The 21,567-nt window shown below is 44.8% G+C and overlaps 1 protein-coding gene across 1 annotated transcript; it reads right to left on the bottom strand.

Annotated features, from left to right (window-relative positions):
• Positions 1-2,627: 2,627 nt before the first annotated feature.
• On the bottom strand, positions 2,628-17,221 carry LOC132991137 (daf-12-interacting protein 1-like). The gene is made up of 3 exons (XM_061059771.1): positions 16,485-17,221; positions 14,785-14,955; positions 2,628-10,537 (listed from the first exon to the last, which is right to left on the bottom strand). The coding sequence occupies exons 1-3, from the start codon at positions 16,533-16,535 to the stop codon at positions 7,370-7,372; spliced, it is 3,390 nt and encodes a 1,129-aa protein (XP_060915754.1). The 5' UTR covers positions 16,536-17,221; the 3' UTR covers positions 2,628-7,369.
• Positions 17,222-21,567: the final 4,346 nt, after the last annotated feature.

The raw sequence follows: 21,567 nt of genomic DNA, 5'->3' as shown, positions 1-21,567 counted from the left end.
CTCTATTAGTGTAATATCAGTCTTCATTCCATCACTGGTGAAGTCTTAAACCAACTCTCCCCCTTTTGAACCACCCACTCCCTCTTTCATTTGCTCTCTCAAATACGTGGCCCAAGCGAGGGCGGGGTCTAATTGGTGGCCTGGGAAATCTGACTGGCCATCTGAGATTGCAAATCTGTGTACACAATTCCCAAAACTGTACCCACAGATTGCAAACGGTGAGAACATATTTAAAGGTCCAATCAGTGAGCTGTGTAGAGAGTGAGATGTTAAAGGTATCTTACTATCTGATCATTAAGGAAACATGTTGAAGTGCTGGCTTCTCTGACAACAATGCAGCAGCCAGTATGTCCTCCTCCTAACTTTAGATTCTGCTCCTGAATGCTCTGGATTTGTTTGGACCAGAGAAGGTAGGCGCTTTTAAGACACCTCCCCCCCCCCCCCCCCCCCCCCCACGGCCGTTTTGGACGCCCCTCTGTTTGTCAGATATGAGAGCAGTTATCAGGTCAACAGGTGTTGCAGCGATGGAAGCGGGCAAGAGAAGTGGTTCAGATAGAAGTGATTGTACCCGACCTAAAAAGCCTCTGCATGTTTCTAATAAGCTCCACGAGCAGAAACGTGCTCAAACTAGGATCAATATTGGAGATGCTTTTGAAAAATGGAGAGAGGTTAGAACACAGAAAGGTTTACAGACCCATGCAGAGCTGGATAAACACTGAAGCTTCAGAGTCCACCACATGGTGACCTGTGTGAGCATGGACTGTAGAGAGGAGGAGGGGGGGGACAGCTCTCTATGATGTTTAGAATTTAGACTGCAGTACTCATTTTAACCACTAGGAGTCAGAGTTACATACTGCTACTTTGAAAATGGCTTTTCATTCTTTCTTACCTGAGCCTTCTAGGGCTCCATACAGAGCGGATGATCAACTTAATCAACAAGCAAAACAAACCTGAGGCTTTTGTTTCAGTTCTTTATTAAAATCATCTTTTTATTTCTGTCCTGCTTGCAGTACAGCACAGTATTGTCATTTTCCTCAGTGGTTGTAAATAGGGCTGAAGCAAATGGTGGGAGCATCTTACAGTACCACCCTTGCCCCTGTGTATGTGTGTGTGTGTGTGTGTGTGTGTGTGTGTGTGTGTGTGTGTGTGTGTGTGTGTGTGTGTGTCTGTTATCGTGAATCTGATAGTGTGTGCGTGTGTGTGTCTGTGTGTGTATGAGGAGCTGACAATAAAGTGGAGCACAGCCAGCCATCATCTCGTACACTCAGTCAATACAGCAGTATTAATACAAGGCCTTGAGACATTGTTCAGAGGTGTACAGGCAGAAACTGTCAATGTGTTTCCACTGGAGGCTAAAGTTGGCCTTGCCAGGGCTCGGGGCAAGTAAATGCTTCATATATTTCTAAACCAAGTGTTGAAAATTGATTTACCTTTTGACTGCACAAATTTAAATGATGTAACGTAAAAGGTTGAACAAAAAGGCAGACTTCCATCCGAAGGCGGTGTAGAGCAGAGTCAATGTTGGTATAAAGAAACCGCCTTTTGTTGGCACAAAGTGTGGACGCTGTGATTATCAAAAGAAAGCCCAGTTTGGCCATTTTTGGCCTTAGTGGAAACCACACTAGCAAACAGATTAAGCCCTGCCCCTGACATGTGTTGTATTAGCTTTATCAGTTCTGTAAAATTAAGAAACAGTGTGTTTGTTGTGTTTCATCCTTTTGTCTTGTTTTACCGCACAGCCGCATGGCAGATACAACACACTATGTATGTATAACAAAGTCCTTAAATCTACCCTACAGGTGGGTTGGCAGGGGTAGCTGTGCATGTTCTTGTATAGTAGTACAGCTACTAAGAGATGCAAAATAAAGCCTGTGCTGCTCGCTACATTGTGTTCAAAAGAGGTCACCTTATTCTACTCTGTGGTATAAACTCCCGGCTCCGATGTGAACACGGAACGTGGTGTAAAGTTGTGGTAAAAGCTGCTGTATCCATAAAAGATTTAATTAGTCATTAATCTGAAGCCCACACCCAAAAAAGGCCCCTCTGGGTAGACAAACACACGCCGCCACCGCTACAGTGACACGGTCATAAGACACTCGCACACCCCTCCACAATGTCACATTGTTGAAACCTTAGCATTAGCTACAGTAGATAGCTAATGGAGGCGGATGGTTGGTCTTAAAGGGATAGTAAGTGGGGTTGTATGAGGTCCTTGTCATTAGTAAGTATAATGACCACAAGAGATGCGGATCAGCTCGGCCTCTTTAGGGAGAAACCGGTCAGAGTGCCGGCGTGGAAGCCAGGCTATAAAACCAGGCTCAGAAGGGTAATGAGACCGACAGCAGGTTAGGATACCCCCTTATGGAGTCTAGACACTGGTGGTGGTGGTTGTTATACCCCCCTGATGGAGTCTAGACCCTGGTGGTGGTGATACCCCCCTGATATAGTCTAGACCAGTGGTTCTCAACTGGTCTAGTCTCGAGACCCACCACCAACTCCTCCAGGAGAAATCGCGACCCAAATTTTGGACATTTTTCAACCAATCACCAATTTATTTACTGAAAAATTGTGCAGTTTGGACCTCAGTCGGTACAAAACATGTGACATAAGCAAGAAACTCAACAACCAGTCGACCAGTCGACAGAACAAGACAGGAATGTGGTGCACCGAAGGAGTGCTCAAACAAAGTGGCCTGCCAGCAGTATATTGCTGGAAAAATGCTGAAAATGGGGTACACTTACATTGTCATTGTGTTGGTCTATTTTCCCTAAAATTAGTTAAATTATGTGGCACAAACGGCGCCGTCTGCAGCCTGGCTTCCATGGCAATGCTCTGATTGGTCTCTCCTTGAAGGGGTGGAGCTAACCAGCATCTCTTGTTGCTAAAAGACTTGTTATTGAGATGGACCTCCTGCAACCACACGATCCCTTTAAGTGAGCAAAAACACAGTTACATACTGGTCTCTGTTTCCACTTGGGAATAGGACTGGGCAGGAGGGTCGAGACAAGGAGAGACAAACAGACAAAAGAGACATATTCATTTAGATAATACCGAAAAATTTAGTATACAAACTCATGTAACATATATCTTAGCGCTTTGAAATATACTTTCATATATATATTTATATATGCTATTTTTTAGATGAAATAAATATATCCACATATATTCTTTTTTTTTTTAAAACAGACCAGCTTTACAATAGCAGACACGCAACAACACAATGGATAGACATGAGGAAAAAGAGACGAGGGGAGAGAAGGAAAGTTTGGTGGCTCATTTCTCCGATGAAACGCCCAAGCTTCGTGTTCACACCGCTAGCAGCTGCTGTGCTGCGCATACTGTACATTTATCTCTTTATGTAACAACAAAAAAACTAAAAAGAAAATGATGCAAAATTTGAAACAAATCAACCAAAAGTGGTTTAACTGAAGCCAAAGATCCATTGTCGAAAGTGAGCCATCTTTTTTTTTATTCATTGAGATTGTAGCTGCCCGCGGTGTGAATGCACAGAAACCTGTCACACTTACTGGCAATTTCCACATAGTTCGTAGGCACCGCGTTCAGCCAGCCACAGTCTTGCTCCATCAAACGGCGCTCGCCCACTGACTCAGTTTCTGCAATGTGAGCGCAACCATGAGTAGCTGTACTCACATCACAAGAGAACTACAAGATCACGCGGGAATAAAGAGAAAAACGTGTTAACTACATGTAGCTTTGTCTTTCTGAGGATGATTTGTTGTTCATCCTGTTTTGACGTAATGTTGATGAAGTGATGGAATGTACGATCAGGAGTCCGTTTGTTGTGTTTTATTTTGAAAATGACCACATCCCCTGTGCGTTTCCTTGCCTGACTTCCTGTCCGTGTCATTCAATCCTGTCTGGCTTGACTCGCACTTGCAGCGAGCACCGTCCAAAAGAGACTGGCAGTCTATTTGAAACGGAGCGTGTAGTGGGCGCTGCTGGCACGCTCCGGAGACGGACAGCAGCGCTTTCTGTGGAAACAGGAGCATTGACTAGAGTGGAAGCGAACGGCGCTGACGGACCGCTGCGCGCATGGACTGTGTGGAAATTGGCAGTTGCTCCAAGCTTTTCCTGGATTCATTTAAAATTTGTATAAGCTGTTGATTCTTGATTGTAATAAGCAACAGAAAAAAACGGCAAGTAGTTTTCATTAAGTCCATTTTTTTGAAGCAAGTAAAACTCCAAAGCGGACTTTAGAATTTCCCTGTCAATATTAAGGAATAAGTGTTTTCACATATAACTTTAAAATATGTATCATTGTAATGCGCTTTAAAATGAGAAAGAATTCCCCCAAATATTGAGCTGCTAAACAACAGTTTTCTATAATGCTACCCACCTCCACAAATAATTATATATATGACATATAGACAGATTTTTTTTTTTCTAAAACAGGGCAAACAAACTCTACGCAACATGTTATGTTAAAAACTTAAGGTTTTCTTGCTGTTTTGTTCAGCTGAAGGAAATTATGGCTCAGATGCAGTTCAAGGCAAACAACGAGAGCTGACCAGACTGTTACGGGACAGATGGTTCAGGCTTTTTGATCGACTGAGAAACACAATCAGCCTCAAGTTAGCGGCTCATCGACGACATAAAAACTCCCCTGATGTTAAGGGTGTCCAGATACTAAATCCTAGGTTGTGTCTGAAATCACATACTCATTTCCTGCACTCCTTAATTGGAGGTCACAGGTTCGATCCCTAGCTCCTGCAGTAACATGTCCGATGTGTCCTTGGACAAGACAATTTCGCTGCAGATATGATACTAGGCGTATTTTTACTAAACAATAACATTTATTAAATCAATATAAAGTTCTGTGTTTTTCACAAATTAATGAAACATTTATGTGTGCATACAGATGTGTGTGCCTGGCGGTTCATCATCATTAGGAATAACTAAGGTCAGGCTTTGTAACCCTCCATTAAAAAAAGCTCCTAGATTTTGGTAAAAATGTCTCCAAATAAAAATAACTGACGTTTGACTGTTTAAATGGAGTCAAACGTCACTTTCCGCTCACAAAGGCTTTGCACTGCAGTGCATGATGGTATATTTCTGGTTTAGTGACCATTACTTTTTGCAATGCGCTTTGGGAAACAATGAGTTCCCTATAAAGGATATGATAATGCTCACTCGGAAATCAGACAGCACTTCAAAATGGCGTATAACGTGAGTGATAGTGTGTGATTTGGGACACAGCCTCGGGTCAGACGGACATAAACAGCTAACTTAGCTAGGTCCTTGACATCGAAAAGTAACTGCTGGTGTCAGCTCGGTCATCCTAACCTATCAAAGCAATAGCTCTTGGTTGTATGTAAAATACTTTTTAAAAAACAAGATTGCACAGCAGGTGCTACTGTCGTCCATACCCCATCACTCAGATCTAGCACTTCTTCAAGACTGTCTCATCTGCTAGCTAGCATCCAACTGAGGCACAGTCTCATCTTGACATCAAAACGTCACTCCACTAGATTCTTTTCCACCCAGTCATGCTATCTTGGTAGCATCAAGCTAACCATAGACATGTTGGTTGAAGAACATACCTACACACTTGTAATTTCCAAAGAACATATGGCAGGAGCAATTAGCATAAGGCTAACAGGAAATATGTATTTCCTTTCAACAATCTGGTCTAACAACACTTTGTAGCTCCACCTAGCATGTTAGATAAATATCTCCTGCTTGACGGCAAGCACACCTGGGTTGAGAAGGTTTAGTTCTGAAAAATTGTACTGTATTCTAGTCTTGGCACCAATTGGACTGCAATTTAAATAAATAAACTATTTGAACACAATTGAAACAGTAAACCATTGCAGATGGTATACCATTGCTTATTGTTATCAGGCTATGTCAACAGTGACCTCAAGTCAACCTGCTCAGCTCTCTCACACATTAACTACAACGAATGCTACAATTTCCATCTCCAAGCGTCTAAATTGTTGCAGCACACTTGAGAGTGGCTGACTTTACATTCAGTCGAATACAGCGAGGGAAATGACACTGCCTCCATTGTCGTAGTTAGGTAGTTGAGAAAATGTTTTCATGTGCAGCTTGAGTAGTATGGCACAGTGCTTGCATTGTATTAGACTTAATACATGTTTTGATAAATAGAACACCATCAAAAACATTGACAACAACTTTTAAAACAGAAGTGAAATAAAAGATTTCAAAGTATAAAACTGTTATGTGATCAGAAGGTGAATAATGTATTGCTCAAGACATATAATGAGATGAACTGACTGTCTGCAGGTATCTGTGTGCAAATTTATGAATGTACAAGTGTTTATATGCATTTATGTGTATTTGATATGATGAATATTCTGTGAGATTAAAGAAAACACAGCAGCTAACGTTGTACAGATTGATGTGAAGCTCTACTAAAGTTTGGCACTCAGCTTTTCATTAAGCCAGAAGAATATCAGTCACAGTTGACTTACCCTGTTGTCAAGAATACAAACACAGAAGAGCACAGACACACAGAATAATCACATCAAGGAGAGGAGCCAGGGAGGGAGTACAAGAGAGGAAAAGACAAGATAGATGAAGAGAGGATAGACGTTGGAATAAGGAGGTAAAGAAAATATAAAAATAATTCAAGGCTAAATAAGGGGAAGAGTAGGATAGGGGAGATAAAACGGGGATAAAGATTGGAACAAAAGAGAACACACCAAGAACAGGTGTATGAATAACAGAGAAGAAGAGAAGGTGGTTATCACCCACATCTCCTAAACAACACGGTAATGATCATACACAACACAGGTGCCTTGGCAAGGCATCACAGTTCTGCGGGGATGTAAACAGTTTGTTGAGGAAAAAGGAAAGGAGGGGTTAGCAATTTGTTTAAGGGAAAAAATAAGAACACTGTTCTGTTTTAAAGGCTTCTGAGAGCAGCAGGCATACAGAACTACAAAGTTCCTGAGCCCTCAGTAAGCATAAAGAATCCTCTGAATACAAACTACAGCTCTGCTTTAACATCGAAAGCCCTTTACTAACTATAGCAAAGGAGTCTCCTTCAGCTGTACCTTTTCAAAAGTCTGATTTGCTTTTAGTTTATTGGTGTACCCAGGTAAGAATGCAAGTTGTTCCAGTGGTTTTAGTCTTTCACATACTTATAGGCATGAAAAAAAAAATAACTGTAAGCAAACGATTGCTCCTGTTTTCCTTTGACCGACACAATTGGGCTTGTTTGGCTTTCTGGATTGTTTGCTTGTGCAGAACTTTAGGAAAGGGCTCAGTGCGTCCATGTACTGACTTGGCTGTGCAGCCATGTGTGCTGCTGGGCAGATTCACAATCAGATCACCTGCTTTGGATCAGCCTTGCAGGGCCCTTTTAATGACATGTTGTTGAACTTCAGACCTCACTCTCCACGCTGGAGAAATGGGCTGAGCCCCTTCGCGAGCAAAGGCTCTTGGCTTTGAGTGGTAAATGAGGAGACTGAGGATACCTCTGGGGCTGAGGTACAGAGCGCAATCTCTGATACTGTAGTTTAGCACTTGCAGAAGCCATGGATGAGGGCTGAGGTGCCCCTGGGGTGGATGAGACCACAGAAGGAGAGGATACAGAGGAGGAGGAGGTAGGGGGGGGAACATGGATAGGGTGAGATGAGGACGGAGGAGCAGGAAGTGCAGGGAGTGAAGGCGGCAAGTTAGGAATGAGGGTCGGAGGTGGGGATGGCTGCCGTCCTCGATCCCTGTCTGCTCTCTGTGTACGCTGCTGGACGCTGACGTTTGACTGGCTGCCAGATTTGGATGGATTTTGAGAGCGATCGGGTTTAGAGGAGGATGAGGAGTCATGTTTGGGCTTCAGGGGACCACCAAAACTCTTGCAGTGCTGGTACAGCTCTTCCTGGCTCCGTGAGGTTATGCGAGCCCATTTGGAGGAACGGGAGTTCGGATGGCGTCGCGGGGAATGACAGGAGGAACAGGCTGCGTGCCCTCTTCCTTTGTCCTTTGACTTGCGTTTACTCTTCTTCTCATCCTGTATGTGGAGTTTGTCCACAGACCAGTATCGTCGAGGAGGTGGTGGCGTCAGAGGAGGTGGAGGCCAGTGTGATCCTGATCCCCAACCTCTCTCTCCTCCATCTCCTCCTCCTCCACCACCAATAGAGCCCCATCCACTTTCTGCTGTTCCCCACCTCTCTCCTCGCTCCAGGAACAGGTCATCTCTGCTGTTGATACTGCCTGCTTTATCCCTTGAGGGGTAGGTACTGAAAAACCACCCTCCCCCTCCAATACCTCCTACTGCCCTGCCTTCATGATCCTCCCAGTACCGTTCAAACTTCCCAAACTCCCCAGAAGAACCATCATCATCTGAATATATCCCAATTACTTTATCTCGTTCCCGCTCCTCGTCTGACATTGTCCTTCCTCCTGCACGCCTCTTTCCACGCTCTGCTTTCCTCCTCTCCAGCTCAGAATCTTCTTCCTCGGCCTCTACTTCCGACTCCCACTCGTGGAAGGACAACCCTTCCTTGGAGTGCATCTCACCTCTCCCAGTCCTTCCTAACAAAGGCCTCCTCTCGCCCTCAATTCCTACAGCATCCCTCTCCGAACTTTTACTTTTCCTCCTTTTAGAAGAAACAGGCAACAAGGGCAGAAAGGCAGATGGAATGGTGTCAGAGGACGGGTTGCCCCCTCCCCAGAACTTGACAGATGTAGAAGGCTTGCTGCTAGAGCTTTGATAGTGCTTGCTGTTCCTTCGCCTGTGGTGTCTTTCTTTTCCTCGGCTATCTTCCCCATCTTCTCTCTCTTTTTCCTCTCTATCCTTCCTCTCCTCTTCACCTGGGATGTTCCATCCATAGCTCCTGATTGAGCTTTCACTCTTTTTCCTAAAAGACTCTCGTCTCAGGGGTGGGTATGATGGGTATTCCGGAGTCCCTGATTTGAGTTCCTCTCTTTTCTCGACATCCCCCCCCTCCTGTTCCGATCGCTTCCGCTCTCTCTTTCTCGTCTTATCCTCTTTCTTCCTCTTCTTTTTTGTTTTGCGTCGCTTTCGCTCCCTTTCTCTCTCCCTCTCCTCTCTCTTCTTTTTCTTTCGACCTTTCTTCCTCCTCTTCCTCTCACGCTCCCTCTCTTTGTTGTGCCTCTTCTCCTCTCTACCCACTCCTCCGTCTCCCCGGGTCGTTGTTGTGCCTCCCCTCACTCGCTGTCTTTCGCCCCACGATGCCCACCACTCTTGTAATTGGGCTAGCTGGCTGCCTGTTCTTTCCCTGCCATAATCTTTTAGAGGACGTGGCTTCCTGGGTGGGATTGGCGGAGGCGGTGGGCTGCATGGCAGTGAGCGGGATGACATGCGACGCGAACGGATCTTCCGCCGCGACCCCAAAAGAAGGCTGGACTCCTCTGTGAGCATATCTGAGTCATAATCGTCATCGACCGTGATGTCCCGGTCGCCTGCTCTGTACCTGAAACTCAGCGAAGAGTTGCAGGAGCTGTCAGTAGAGCATGAGGAGAGGGAGTTTGACCGAGAGAGTGAGACAGAGGATGACGAAGAAGATGAGGAGGATGTAGAGGAGGAGGAAGAGGACGAGGCACTCGAGCATGTAGAGTAGAAACGGCATGGGGAGGAGGGCGTGGTAGGAGTATGTGTTGGGGAGGAAAGGGGTACAGGTAGCGGAGGAGGTGGAGGAGGTCGTCGCCCTCTCCTTCCACCTCCATCACTCGCTCCATACCTTCCACCGCCTCGCCTTCCAAGAGGGAGTATATTCTCATAAAGGGGACCTCCCGATCCTTTCCTCCTCGCCTGAGCTAGGCTTCCTCGTCGCCAGAAAGGCGGCCTTCTCGGGGAAGATGGAAGCAGTGGAGGTGGCTTGGAGATCAGTGTTCCTGGGCCTTGTTGAGGGCCCTTAGGAGGGAGGCGTGGCATCCCTGAGGCTTTCGGGCCTCGCGGATTGGCTTTGGGAGTCTGCTGTGTGCCCCCAGCGTGTTGTTCAGAGGTAGCTCCTAGCCCCTCTGGATCTATAGGACCATAATAGCGCTTATATTCATCTAGCCCTGTGTCGCCTCCTCCTCCTGCTCCAACTGCAACTCCTCCTTGCAGGCTCCAATGCTGTCCAAGGTTTTGCTGGAACTGCTGCTGGGCCTGAATTTCAGTGATTCCTCCAGCTATCCCTCCAATACCCACACCACCCACACCACTGCCTTGGCTCAATACTTTCTCTGGCTTTGGTCTGTTCCATCGATCTACCACGGCAAGTCTGCGATCATGCCGAGGCAAGAAGGTGGAGCAGGGCATGGGGCCTTCAAGTAAGGGGCTGTTTGAGGGTCCAAGAGCCATTGCTGAGTGACCTGTGGCTGGGGGTGATCCAGGTAGCATGGTGGTATAGGTCGGTCCCTGTTGCTGTTGTGGGTGGTGCTTCTGCTGCACCATGGCAATGGCAGCCGTATTATTTACTGTAGCTGTAACGAGGTGTTGTTGGGGTCCTGTAGGCATCGCGGTCATGGTGTGGTACTGGGGCAAGGAGCTTTTCCTACCTCCTGACGCGGTCTCATCCTCAAACTGACAGCAACTGTACATCCCCTGGTTGGAGAAATGAGAGAGAGATTGTAATTAGACGAGCAGGAAAGTCCGATAAAGATGAACTGTGTGTGTATGTGGTGGAGACATGGAGGCACAGGAAAGAAACCTTTAGAACCGTTTAATCTGATTGTTACAAAAACAAAACAAATGAAAGAAATCTTCAGAAAACATTGGTGTTATCTGAAAGATAAGACAGAGCCATTGTTCAAGCCTGTAACAGTTGTGTCAAAAGATATCCAGATCTTGTTGCGGGTACAAAACAACAATTTTTCTCATTGATTTCATGTTCCTGCTTATACAAATATTCCTATGACAATCAAGGGCTTATTGTGCTTTTGGTTAAGGTAAAGAAGATAAAAGGAAAATAAAAGGAAAGCACAATTTAATTGCTTACAGTGTACTGCACCGTAGTGCATCTGAGGAAGTAAAAAATTGGTAGAATATCGACCACTCTGCTGTGTAGTGTCCATCTTCAAGCTTCAAGATGGTTCACTACCATCAAAACATATTAAGTCAGTAGCTTTAGACACAAAGGCCCAAAGAAATGGCTGAGCCAACTGAAAGGCACAGGGAATGGGCCCTCTGCAGATGCCTTTTAAAAAATACAAGTTTGCACTGGATCAGTAGTGATAACGCTAGCCTCCTGGCTAACATTGCATCCTGAGCCTGGATCCAATCAGCTTATGGAGCTGACTGAAAAAAATCTAGTAAATGTAAATTAAATGTTGCCTTGGGGTCAAATGCCCTGGCCTCTTTTATGTTCTGCCATTCTTATTTTTTTGCAGGTCCTGGTATGGGTATATAAAGTTTGACATTACTGATCTAACCTTTAAACTGAATGGGCACTTGCGGGGCTTTTTTTGTGTTAATAGGAAAGGGGGAGCTCCAATATGGGCAGACTTTGAGACATTTAAAGGCTAATTTCTTGAGATTTCAGCGACGCTATTATCCGTTCCTGCAGATAGTCTATTAAACAATAGGAATAAGAAATAGGCCCATTCATCTTTTTAGTCGCACCAAAATGTACATTTTGTTTCCTGAGGTTGTTACTGACAAGAAGTGATTGTGATGTATCCTGGAGCTGTTATTTGGTGCCACTTGAGCTTAAACAAGACTCTTGATTCTCACTCGGTATAAATGATCGTCGACATGTTGTTGCATGTTAGTAACCAGTCTGGCTTTTTACAGCAGCATCATTCAGAGATGTTTCACATGAATAAAACATCAAATGAAACAGTCTGAAATGTGAATGACTTGAACCTCATGACATGTTTTCAAATTTAGGCCCGAGGCAGGATCAATCATTTATGAAATCTTGTCAGATGAGCTTATCCATCTCTCCTCAGGCTGCTCTTTCCCCCTCTCTTTGTATATTTAGAACCCTGCTATAGATAGATGGCACTCAATTAGCTGTACTGAGAAAAGCCTTGTAAATCACAAAGGCTCCATTCTTCTTCTGAAGTGAAGACGATTTATATTATCCATCGATATCTGTCACATCTTAATGACTAAACGTGTGGGGCCTCCTGTAGATCTCTGTCCTCCACCAGGACACAGATCTGATAGAGAGGCTGTAATAATGGCCCTTCCGGACACATGAATCAGCAGTCCCAGAGGCAGAAGTGCTATCACTGCCCGCAGAGCATCGGGCGCAGCACACTGTGAAATTGAAACTTTGGTGAGTCACTGATTGGGTTAAAGGACGCCACAGAGGCCAGCTGCAGAGGATTTAAAGCAATGCACAGCATATGGGTTGGAAGATAGAGGGCTGCTGGTCCTGGGAATGCCCTTTGCATGGACTGATGTTTGTTTGTTTTTCCTCTCAGACAAGAAAAGAGTTTGCTCATGCAAGAACTTGTGCTGATAGACTGAATACTGTATATAACACGTGGTGCCTGTAGGGAGGCCTATGTGACGGCCCCTGACTGTCAGTGCTCGTTCTGTTGCCTTGTATCTCTACCCACTCAGGTTGCCTTCAGGTTGAAAGGGGCGGAGCCAGTTCATTTGAAATCATGCACTCAAGCGGGCTGGGCCTCTGTATTTAAGCTGGCTTCTTAGTTTCCATCCCTCTATCTTGTCAACACTTACTTTGGTTTTGACAAAATGCTCCCCCAAAAAACAGAAAATATGCTCCCGGACGAGCCCCCATTTTGTCACAACCCTGGCTCAGTGAGCTGGACAAACAGGGAGACCACACAGTTTACCTCACATTACTGTCCTCCATCGTCTCTCACGGTTATCGTCACACACGACTTCCTCCAGACCCTTTCATGACATAATCGTCAAGATTTCAAATCATAAATATCAAACATGTTTGAAATAAATCAGGGCGTCCCCGACGATCGCAGAGCAGACGGGGGACATTCAGATTGGGTCTTTATATGACTCACACAACGAGATAGTCTGGGAAGATAATCGTTTCCTAGCAGCCCTTGCATATTGGTAATCTCAAATATCTAATTTTGTATTAGCAGAAATGTGTGTACATACATCTCAGTTGGAGTTCAATAAAGTTTAATTTTTACTTAACTTATGCAAACAATATTTGCAAGTCTAACTATGCGCATGAGACGATGTTTGGACCTTTTTTTATTTTTTATATGCAAAAGCCATAATTTGACATTTTTTATCAGCAGTGCGAGCTTCGTCTTAGCTTAGAGCATTAACCTCAAATGGTACGCTGGACTCTTTTTGTCATTTCCTCAGATTTGTCATTTTGGAGACAGTTATAAATTACAACCTCATATTTCCCTTTGAAATGTTTGTCGCCCTCACTAAAAGGGGTTCACACACACATAAGTATTTCATCAATGCCGTCTGACAAACGAGAATGTCTCCTCTTTCCCACTTCAACAGTCTCACCTCCATCTTCCCTGCTCCTCCTTTATCTCAAAGGTTTCTTTCCCTCTCTCACCTCCCCCTGTTCTCTCTCCGCTGCCTCTGCCATCCCAACCCCCAGCTTCTCTTATCTTAAAGTTTCCCTCCTCTACCTTCCCACCTCTCTCTCTCTCTCTCTCTCTCTCTCTCTCTCTTTCTACCATTCTCTTGATGTCTCCCCTCTACCTTCTTCACTTCTTTCCAGTAACTTCTTGCCTCTCAACCCTCTGCCCTCGCTTCTTCTTTGAGTCTGTCTCAGAACCGGCGCTTAATGTTTCCAGGAGCCGAGCTAACTGTTTTGGCTGTGCAACAACTTAAGTGATCACTCTTCCGTTGACCCGTTGTCCTTCCCTTGGCAAGATTTCAAGGATGGATACCATTGATGTTTCTGTCTGGCTCCACCTCATTGTTCCTCCTCAGTGCCAGACATAAGCAGAAATATTGAGTGGAACCTTCTTTTGTGCAATGCATCTCTTGATTGCATCTGAAAACTGTTCACTAACCTGCTATGAGAATATCTCTCAGTTTAATGGAGTGGACCTGGTGACCGCAATCAGTAAGAGAGCTTCATTTTTTTTCATCTATATGTCACAAACAGGGCTGCATGGTGGTTCAGTGGTTAGTGCTGTTTCCTCACAGTGAGGAGGTTCCTGGTTTGAATCCCATCCTTCAGGAGCCTCTCTGTGTGGAGTCTGCATGTTCTCCCTGTGCATGTGTGGGTTCTCTCCGGGTACTCCGGCTTCCTCCCACAGTCCAAAGACATGCTCGTCAGGTTAACTGGTGACTCTAAATTGCTGGACTTTAGCCTCTGTACATAGGGCGCACGGTATAACCGCTAGGCTATCCTGCGCCCCAGTTTCTAGTATTTCCTTTGTATTGAGGATGAATGCCCTAAATCCTGGATTAACCCTAACAATAAAAATATCTAGAACTCTGCAACACCTGTTGGTTTGACCTGATAACTGCTCTCATATGTGGCGAACCGAGGGGTGTCCAAAACGGCCGTGTGGGGGTTACTTACCTTTTCTGGTCCAAACAAATCCAAAGCATTCAGGGCCAGAATCTATTGCCCTTTGATTGTTGGCTCGAGCACGCAAGAGGTAGAGAGCGAGCAGGGAGACAGGGAGGCGTCTGATTGGTTCATCAGATTGGTACCTCGTGGCAGACATTGGTTGAAGTTTTTACAGATTTACAAACTGATACAGATGATGGATTTTCTTTGTTCCTTTTTCAGAGAACATGAGTTATTAATGTCTGTCAGGACCTAAAGACAATTTACACCAAAATCTGAAAAAAGTGGATTTTGTTTTCCCAACCCTGCCTTTAAACTGGAGTGTGTGTTGAGTGGTGTGGGGAGGTCTGTCACTTACCCTGCTCAGGGCCAGAAGAAAGTCCATCCCGCCCGAACGCTTCATGCAGTGACGCAGCTTCCAGTAAACCAGATGTTCCCAGGCAAAGACAAGAAGGCTCAAACCCATAGCCACCAGTAGCATGTAAAACACTCCCGCCATGTTGTCTATGTCCAGCTTACTGCTCATAACCTGCAGGGGGGGGGCAACAAGAAGGACAGAAAAGGAAGAAGAGAGGCGGATTAGAGCGGAGACAGGAGAGTTTATTTATGACTAACGAGAGCCTATTTGTCTCCTCGACAGCAGATAAAAAGTTAATCACCAGCAGCAGTTTAATAGAGAATCCTTTGCTGTCACTGGATGTCAGAGCACCCATATGTGATATTTAGAGTCCCTGTGCTCAGAACACTGATGCAGAGACCAAAACATGTCAGTCACCACCAAATCTCTGCTTCACATCCAACAAACAGCTTTCCAGGGGGCTTCATTTATTCACTTTCAACTTGATTAGCTCTCATCAGCAGCCAGGCTTCAATCACTCCTGAATCAATAATTATTATCTTTTCATATCAAAGCTCTTGGTTACTTTTGGGACATTTGCATCGGGTGCATGTGCAGACGTGTTTACACCCTCAGTTTGGTTTGTTTCTCCCTCTGACTGCAGAGCAATTAGAATTTTATAATAACAAAAAATACACAAATAACCTCTTAAACAAAGGCTCTCAGCCCTCCTCTGTGGAACCTGGCGCTGCAGTTTTGTAAATTGTGCAATCATCGTCCAAACCATTGACAGGAAACAGCTACAAAATGCAGGGCGCCTGCTGATGTGAAGCACTTATATGATTACAAGATTACAAGCTGTAGTTTGCAACTCTACTATAGTTTAGAGAGGGGGAAAACACTTCCAGGCTGGATGAAGCTTTCTTTCTTTTTCAAAGTTGCACATTTCCTTTTTATTAAAACTTGAAATCATGACTGTGGATAAACATCTCGTCTTTAAATAAATATATTAAGACTTGAAGATTTCAATGTGGCCGCTCTGCTGTGTCACCTTTTAAGGGTTAAAAATACACAGAAATATTCAATCCTCAATCAATGTCTGTACAGACAAACTTCATGGGGATATTTATTTTCACAATCTTGATGGTATAACATCAGACTTGGCCCTTTTAGGTGGGGAGCAGAAATCCTTCTCCGAGGGGGGAGTGGGAGAAAAACTGAGTATAAAAACAGACATAGGCTCAGAGCTGTCAATCATTGGTCCTGAAGGGGTGTTAGAAACTGAATGATGGCGGTTACATGCTATCTCAACCTAACTTTCAACTTTCAAATCAACCACACCCCTAATTATGCATAACTGGTACCCAGAACTTCCACCAGATACGTGTGCATTACGTGCACCCTCGCCCGTCAACACCGGACGAAGACAAACAGGTTGCGGTCTCAGCAGCACGGAGCGGCACAGGCTGTCAGCGCGCTTATTTCTGCTGTAAAAATGGATCAAGAAAACAACAAACGTCCTGAAGTGGACACCTGAGGGACCTCATCAGCTTTCCCTCCGACAGCAGAGGAGGCCGCTTGGTTTCACAAGGTTAGTTTAACATTTAGCTCATTTTAATAACCAAGGTTACCAAGTGAGGGTAGGAGCACATTTCATTCACATGGAAGCTGACGGCGTGCAACGCTGATGGAAGGAAGGCAGAGCATATGACATGTCTTACCTCGATCTTGTCATTGTGACAGATACCAGACAGCCAGAGACGCTCCAACATGTCAATCTCATCTGCAAGGACAAAAACATGGAGACAGAGAACCGGAGGTTAAAAAGAAACGTTAACAACTTTGAAGGAGGGGAAAAGAAAGAGGGTGTAATGTTCATGGTGAACACAGAGCGGTTTACATCTGATAACCTTTGACTTTATTCTCTTTTTGTTGCTCTGTTGAATCATTTAAATGTGTGGAGGGGTTTTATTACTTGGTTTCATGCTTTTTACTCTTTGATTTTTTGCCTTGAATGTAGAGTTGTGTGTCCAGCCTGTTAGACACTTCGGCCTGCTGCCGCGATGGCGACGGTGCTAACTCGACTTTTAACCAAGATTAAGGAGAGAGGGAGAGTCAGAGAGAGAGAGAATCAGAGAAAGAGAGTCAGAGAGGGAGAGGGAGGGAGCGTCAATGAACACTTACGACCTTGATGAACAGCTGTCAATGTTGTGGCATAGAGAGAGAGAGTCAGAGAAAGAGAGTCACTCTCTTGTGCATGGTCAACGGAACAAAGTAAATTAATTTGTTCAACACTTCACTGCTCTGTGTTACAGATGTTACTTATTACAACCCAAGAGAAAAACATCAGTATGACTGTGAAAGGAAACACTGGCCCACTGCAGAGAGGCTAACGCAGAGAGATAGTTAGCAGGAGGAGAAGTAGAGGCCAAAGTGATGAGAGTGAAAAAGAGAGAAACTTTGAAGCAGAGGCAGCGACTGGTAGTGAGAGAAGTCCTTTGAAGCAGGTCGGGAAATAGTCGGCCATCTGAGGCGGGCACGCTGAGGGCACGGCGACGAGACGAGAGCATGGGAGATGAAAGGAAGGGGCAGGCACACAAACATCACACCTCCTGCTTAAACTGCCAGAATCACACACACACACACACACACACACACACACACACACACACACACACGCGATGAACACCGGGAGCTGCGGCCTAATGGGACTCTCAGCGCCGGCTGTTAACGCATTAATCAAAAAGGATGAGGCAGTGGAAATGTACACAGAGACTTATTCAGATAGATGTTCAACCCAGCCGGTCGCAGAGGGCTTTTAAACTCTCTCACACACACACACACACACACACACACACACACACACACACACACACACACACACACACACACACTGTACACACTCCCCAGTCAAAGGAAGTTCCAGTTCCCGATGCTCACAGTTACAATATTAATCGACCTCCGGGGTTAATTAACGCCGCCTGGAACCCCCCTGCTGCTGCACGGATTACAGCATCAACACTCGGCTCTGTTGACTGAAATGTCAAATCAGCTCGAACAAAACATAAATCTGAGTCGAGTGTGAGTCTCTGTGTGCCACGTTTCACTTCCCCAGCAGTCATGTATGGGAACTCAAACGTTCCTTGACAGCTGAATTATATCGAGGCTCAGCTCATATCGACCCTGCCTGCGCTCGCCTCGCTCATATCCTGGCAACACACACCCCATGTTCATTCTGTGTGCGGCTTACTACCATGAGCTAATTCATCGAGTTTCAATGGGCTCTTTTCTCCCTCCCTGTCCGGCTTTTCGGCTCTCTCCCTCTTTATCTCCTGGTGAATACGTTGATCATGGCAGTCGGCGGCGCAGAAAGCTGCTCTTTTGGGAGAAATCTTCCCACACATAGAGCTGACAGCATTTCAGCGGTATCCTCCACCACCAGCCCCAAGGAGGAAAAATACCAAAGAGCAAAATGAAAAGAGGGAGACGTGCAAACACAGAGGGGGGAAAAGCCAGAGCTTCTAATTAAATTCATGTGTCATTCTGTTGATCTTTGACAGTCCAGAGGGGATTCAATCCCGGTTAATTCACTTTTATTCGAACCTGGAGGATGTGCCTGTCTTCCTTTTAATATCTTTACATTGGTCAAGAACGAGGATTTACAGCCACTCATTCTCCAGTCATCCCAGTGGTATTATAAATACCTTCCTTTTTATCCAATCTGTGCAGAAAGCCCTGGAGCGGTTGCATACAGGCAGTATCTCCTGCTTCATCTGCGTCTGATCCACATTTATAAAACGCCTCAATTGGATCCCTTAAGTGCAAAAAAGAAAAAACTGGATTCTTTCTAAGCTTCTGACCTCTTAAATGTTCGATGCACTGAACATGTTAGGGATTGTTATCCTCATTGTTATCCAATTTGAACATTTGAATTGTCTCTTATTGTTTGTTACTGTTTCTTAAAGGATGACTGTGTGACTTTTTGATCCATCATCCTGCAGTCAGGAGACAATGTGAGAAACCCCCATGACACGACACCCCCACTGTTAGTACGACTCTAAACTACCTACACTGATTAACAGCTACTTGGTTCCAACCTAATGGGTGCAGTAGTCCATTTTCTGGCTGGTTACCCTCAAACGGAGCGTTGTCTCTGCTGCTTAATTTAAGCCACAGTTTGAAACTGGTTCTGAAACCCCCCAGTGCCCGAGGTCACACCTCCTTAATCTCAAAGAAGAGTGTCATCAGCATACCAGAATTTGTGCTGAAGGTTGCTCCCGCCGACAACCAGTGATTTTACAGATTACATCATTACAGCTGCTATTGGTGTATTGAAAAATAATTAAGGCTATATCCTCCTGAGTGCCAGCGTTTCATTTTTTTGTCCACTATTGTATTTTTGTTTTTATTTTGTATTACAACGTTAAGTCTAGAGGTAACCGTGCTCAGGCCCGGTTGGTCCTGGAGCAGTGTGAGTGCAGGCCAGCGGGGGAGGGGGGACAATCACGCTTAAGCTCGGTACAGGATGTTAGTGCGCCCTTAGCACAGGAGGCCTCGTCCCGGGAGGTCCCCCACCATTCATCGAGGAGATCAGACACTACTACCACCATATGCATATTTTGTAACATAACAGAGTTTTTGTAAAGCCCCTCGAGATAACATTTGTTATAAATTGGCGTAACACAAATAAAGATTGATAGATTGACATGAGCTGCTTTTTGTTCCCGTCGTAAAGTCACTGCTGTTCCTCTGACTGGAACAGACAATAGTTGTGTTGAAGTTGAAAGTGTTACCAGTCAGTCGACCACCCTGAGAGAGGGTGCATATTTTTCATGGTGAATAGATGGGTGTCTCGGTGCTTCTGCTTTGAAGAGGTGTTGAAGTGTAATTAATCTCGACTGAGTCGGGGCCCTTAAAGTATTAACATCTTTTCAAGGGTAATTCTGAGAGGCACTTTGAGTTACGAGGGTCGGATCAAACTTCCAACAAGCCAGGGCCACAATGTTTTTGTCTAACTGCCAGAACAAGTTTAACAACCACCTCTTATTTTATTCTGTTCTTTTCAAACCGAGAACAGCGTTAGGTCGTCTAGAAGGCAGAGAAAACATTAAAGACTTAATGTAGTCGTTTAATCTTAAACTGACATTTACACAAAATGAGCAAACCTGCAAATGTTATGTCACATCTTTGTCTGTGAGATAACATTAGGGCTGGCCCCTAATAGTCAAAAGGTCTCATTTCAGCTCATTTCAGCCGATCTCATTCTTTCGGTCACTACCCAAAACTCATGAGCACAGGTGAGGTTTGGAATGAAGATCGACCTGTAAATCGAGAGCTTTGCCTTCAGGCTCAGCTCGCTCTTCATCATAACGGTCCGGCACAATGCCCGCCTTACTGCTGACGCCGAGCCAATCCGTCCATCAATCTCACGGTCAATCCTACCCTCACTCGTGAACAAGACGAAAAGTTAATCATTTTGGTTAAAGGCTTTATATGCGATTTTTTTGATCCAGCAGATGTCGCCCTTGAGCACCAGCATGAAACCAAAACAACTCGCGCTGCATTGTTGTGTTAGCATGCTAATGCTAGCGATCTTTATTCTGCTCGTATCTTCACACTGCATGTAAATTTACCTGAAATGAGCGTGATCTAGAAACACAGTTAAGCAGTGAGTACAGTATGTTATTCTTCTTTTCTCTAGTCCCTCAATTAAACAACTTTTATACACGAGGGGAGGAGTCAGCCGGCCGTCCTGGCGATGTAAACAAAGTGAAGATAGGACTCTGAAAACTCTGAAAACATCACAGACAGTGGGACTCGGGTGTTACACCCATTGTAGACAGTCATGACTCACAGAGTTATTTTCATTTTCATTTTCTTGATTTATACATTTAAGTGTGAAAAATCATACACAAAGCCTTCTTTAAAGACTCAGTAAGAGTAATAAAAAAAGAAGGCAACATGTCAGTTTAAAGGTAATGTCTTCAATTCTGTTTTTTTCCTTGTTTACTTAAACGTTTGTTTTTCCATGTTGATCCCAAACGACCTGTGGGTTGGTTTGATTGTCGTTCTAAACTAAACATTCAAATACAAGTGCAGGTTTAGAGAAATATCTGTCTCTCTCTCTCCTCGGTGTGTACCATCAAAATCTACATATGTGTCTCTGAAGACTCAAAGTGAAGTGGAAAAAAAGAAATCCACTTCCTGCAGGCTGTTGTCTACCCTCTGTGCCAAAAGCTGCCGGCTTTCCCACTTTCTTTTTATCGTTCTTTTCTCTGTAAGCTGTTTTTTATTGTCTCTGCTCGGTCAGCATGAATCAGTGTGAGTGACACAGAGTAGTTGAGGAGCGGAGGCGAAACTTTGGATACGTGTCGCTGTGGGATTTGAGTCCAGGTGCAGACTCAGCAGCTGTAACAGAATGTGTCCCCGCACCTCGCTGGTGGAGACGAGAGGGACCTGACTCACAGCTGCTTCGATCTTTAGAAGGGTTAATGAATCAAACGTATTGATGTATGTCGGTTCTCAGACTGCTAGTTTGATAGAAGCATGTTGCTGTTTAGCTCTCTGGCAGCTACCATCATCATCCGTATCATTAAGGTGGTAGATGTTCATAAAGAGCTGTGTCTTTAGCTTTTTCTTAAAGGTGCAAAGGGACTCTGCATATTTAATGGAGTTTGGTAGTTCGTTTCACCACCCAGGAACTACATTTACAAGCATACACCTAAAAAACTTCCATCACATGATTAAAATGGCAGCTGGTCAGCAGTACAAGGCTTGTGGTGGCTGGAATATAGCTTGTTGTTG

This window comes from Labrus mixtus, chromosome 16, assembly GCF_963584025.1.
Source record: "Labrus mixtus chromosome 16, fLabMix1.1, whole genome shotgun sequence".
Lineage (NCBI taxonomy): Eukaryota > Metazoa > Chordata > Actinopteri > Labriformes > Labridae > Labrus > Labrus mixtus.
Note: the sequence above shows the minus strand (reverse complement) of the source record. Positions and strands in the feature narration are given on the sequence as shown.

Excerpts from the sequence above, each read along its gene's own strand:
- LOC132991137 (XM_061059771.1), bottom strand. The coding sequence starts at position 16,535 with ATGTTGGAGCGTCTCTGGCTGTCTGGTATCTGTCACAATGACAAGATC. Across the intron at positions 14,956-16,484 it reads GTCACAATGACAAGATCGAG|GTTATGAGCAGTAAGCTGGA; the intron begins GTAAGACATGTC and ends CCCCCCCTGCAG. Across the intron at positions 10,538-14,784 it reads TTCTTCTGGCCCTGAGCAGG|GGGATGTACAGTTGCTGTCA; the intron begins GTAAGTGACAGA and ends TTCTCCAACCAG.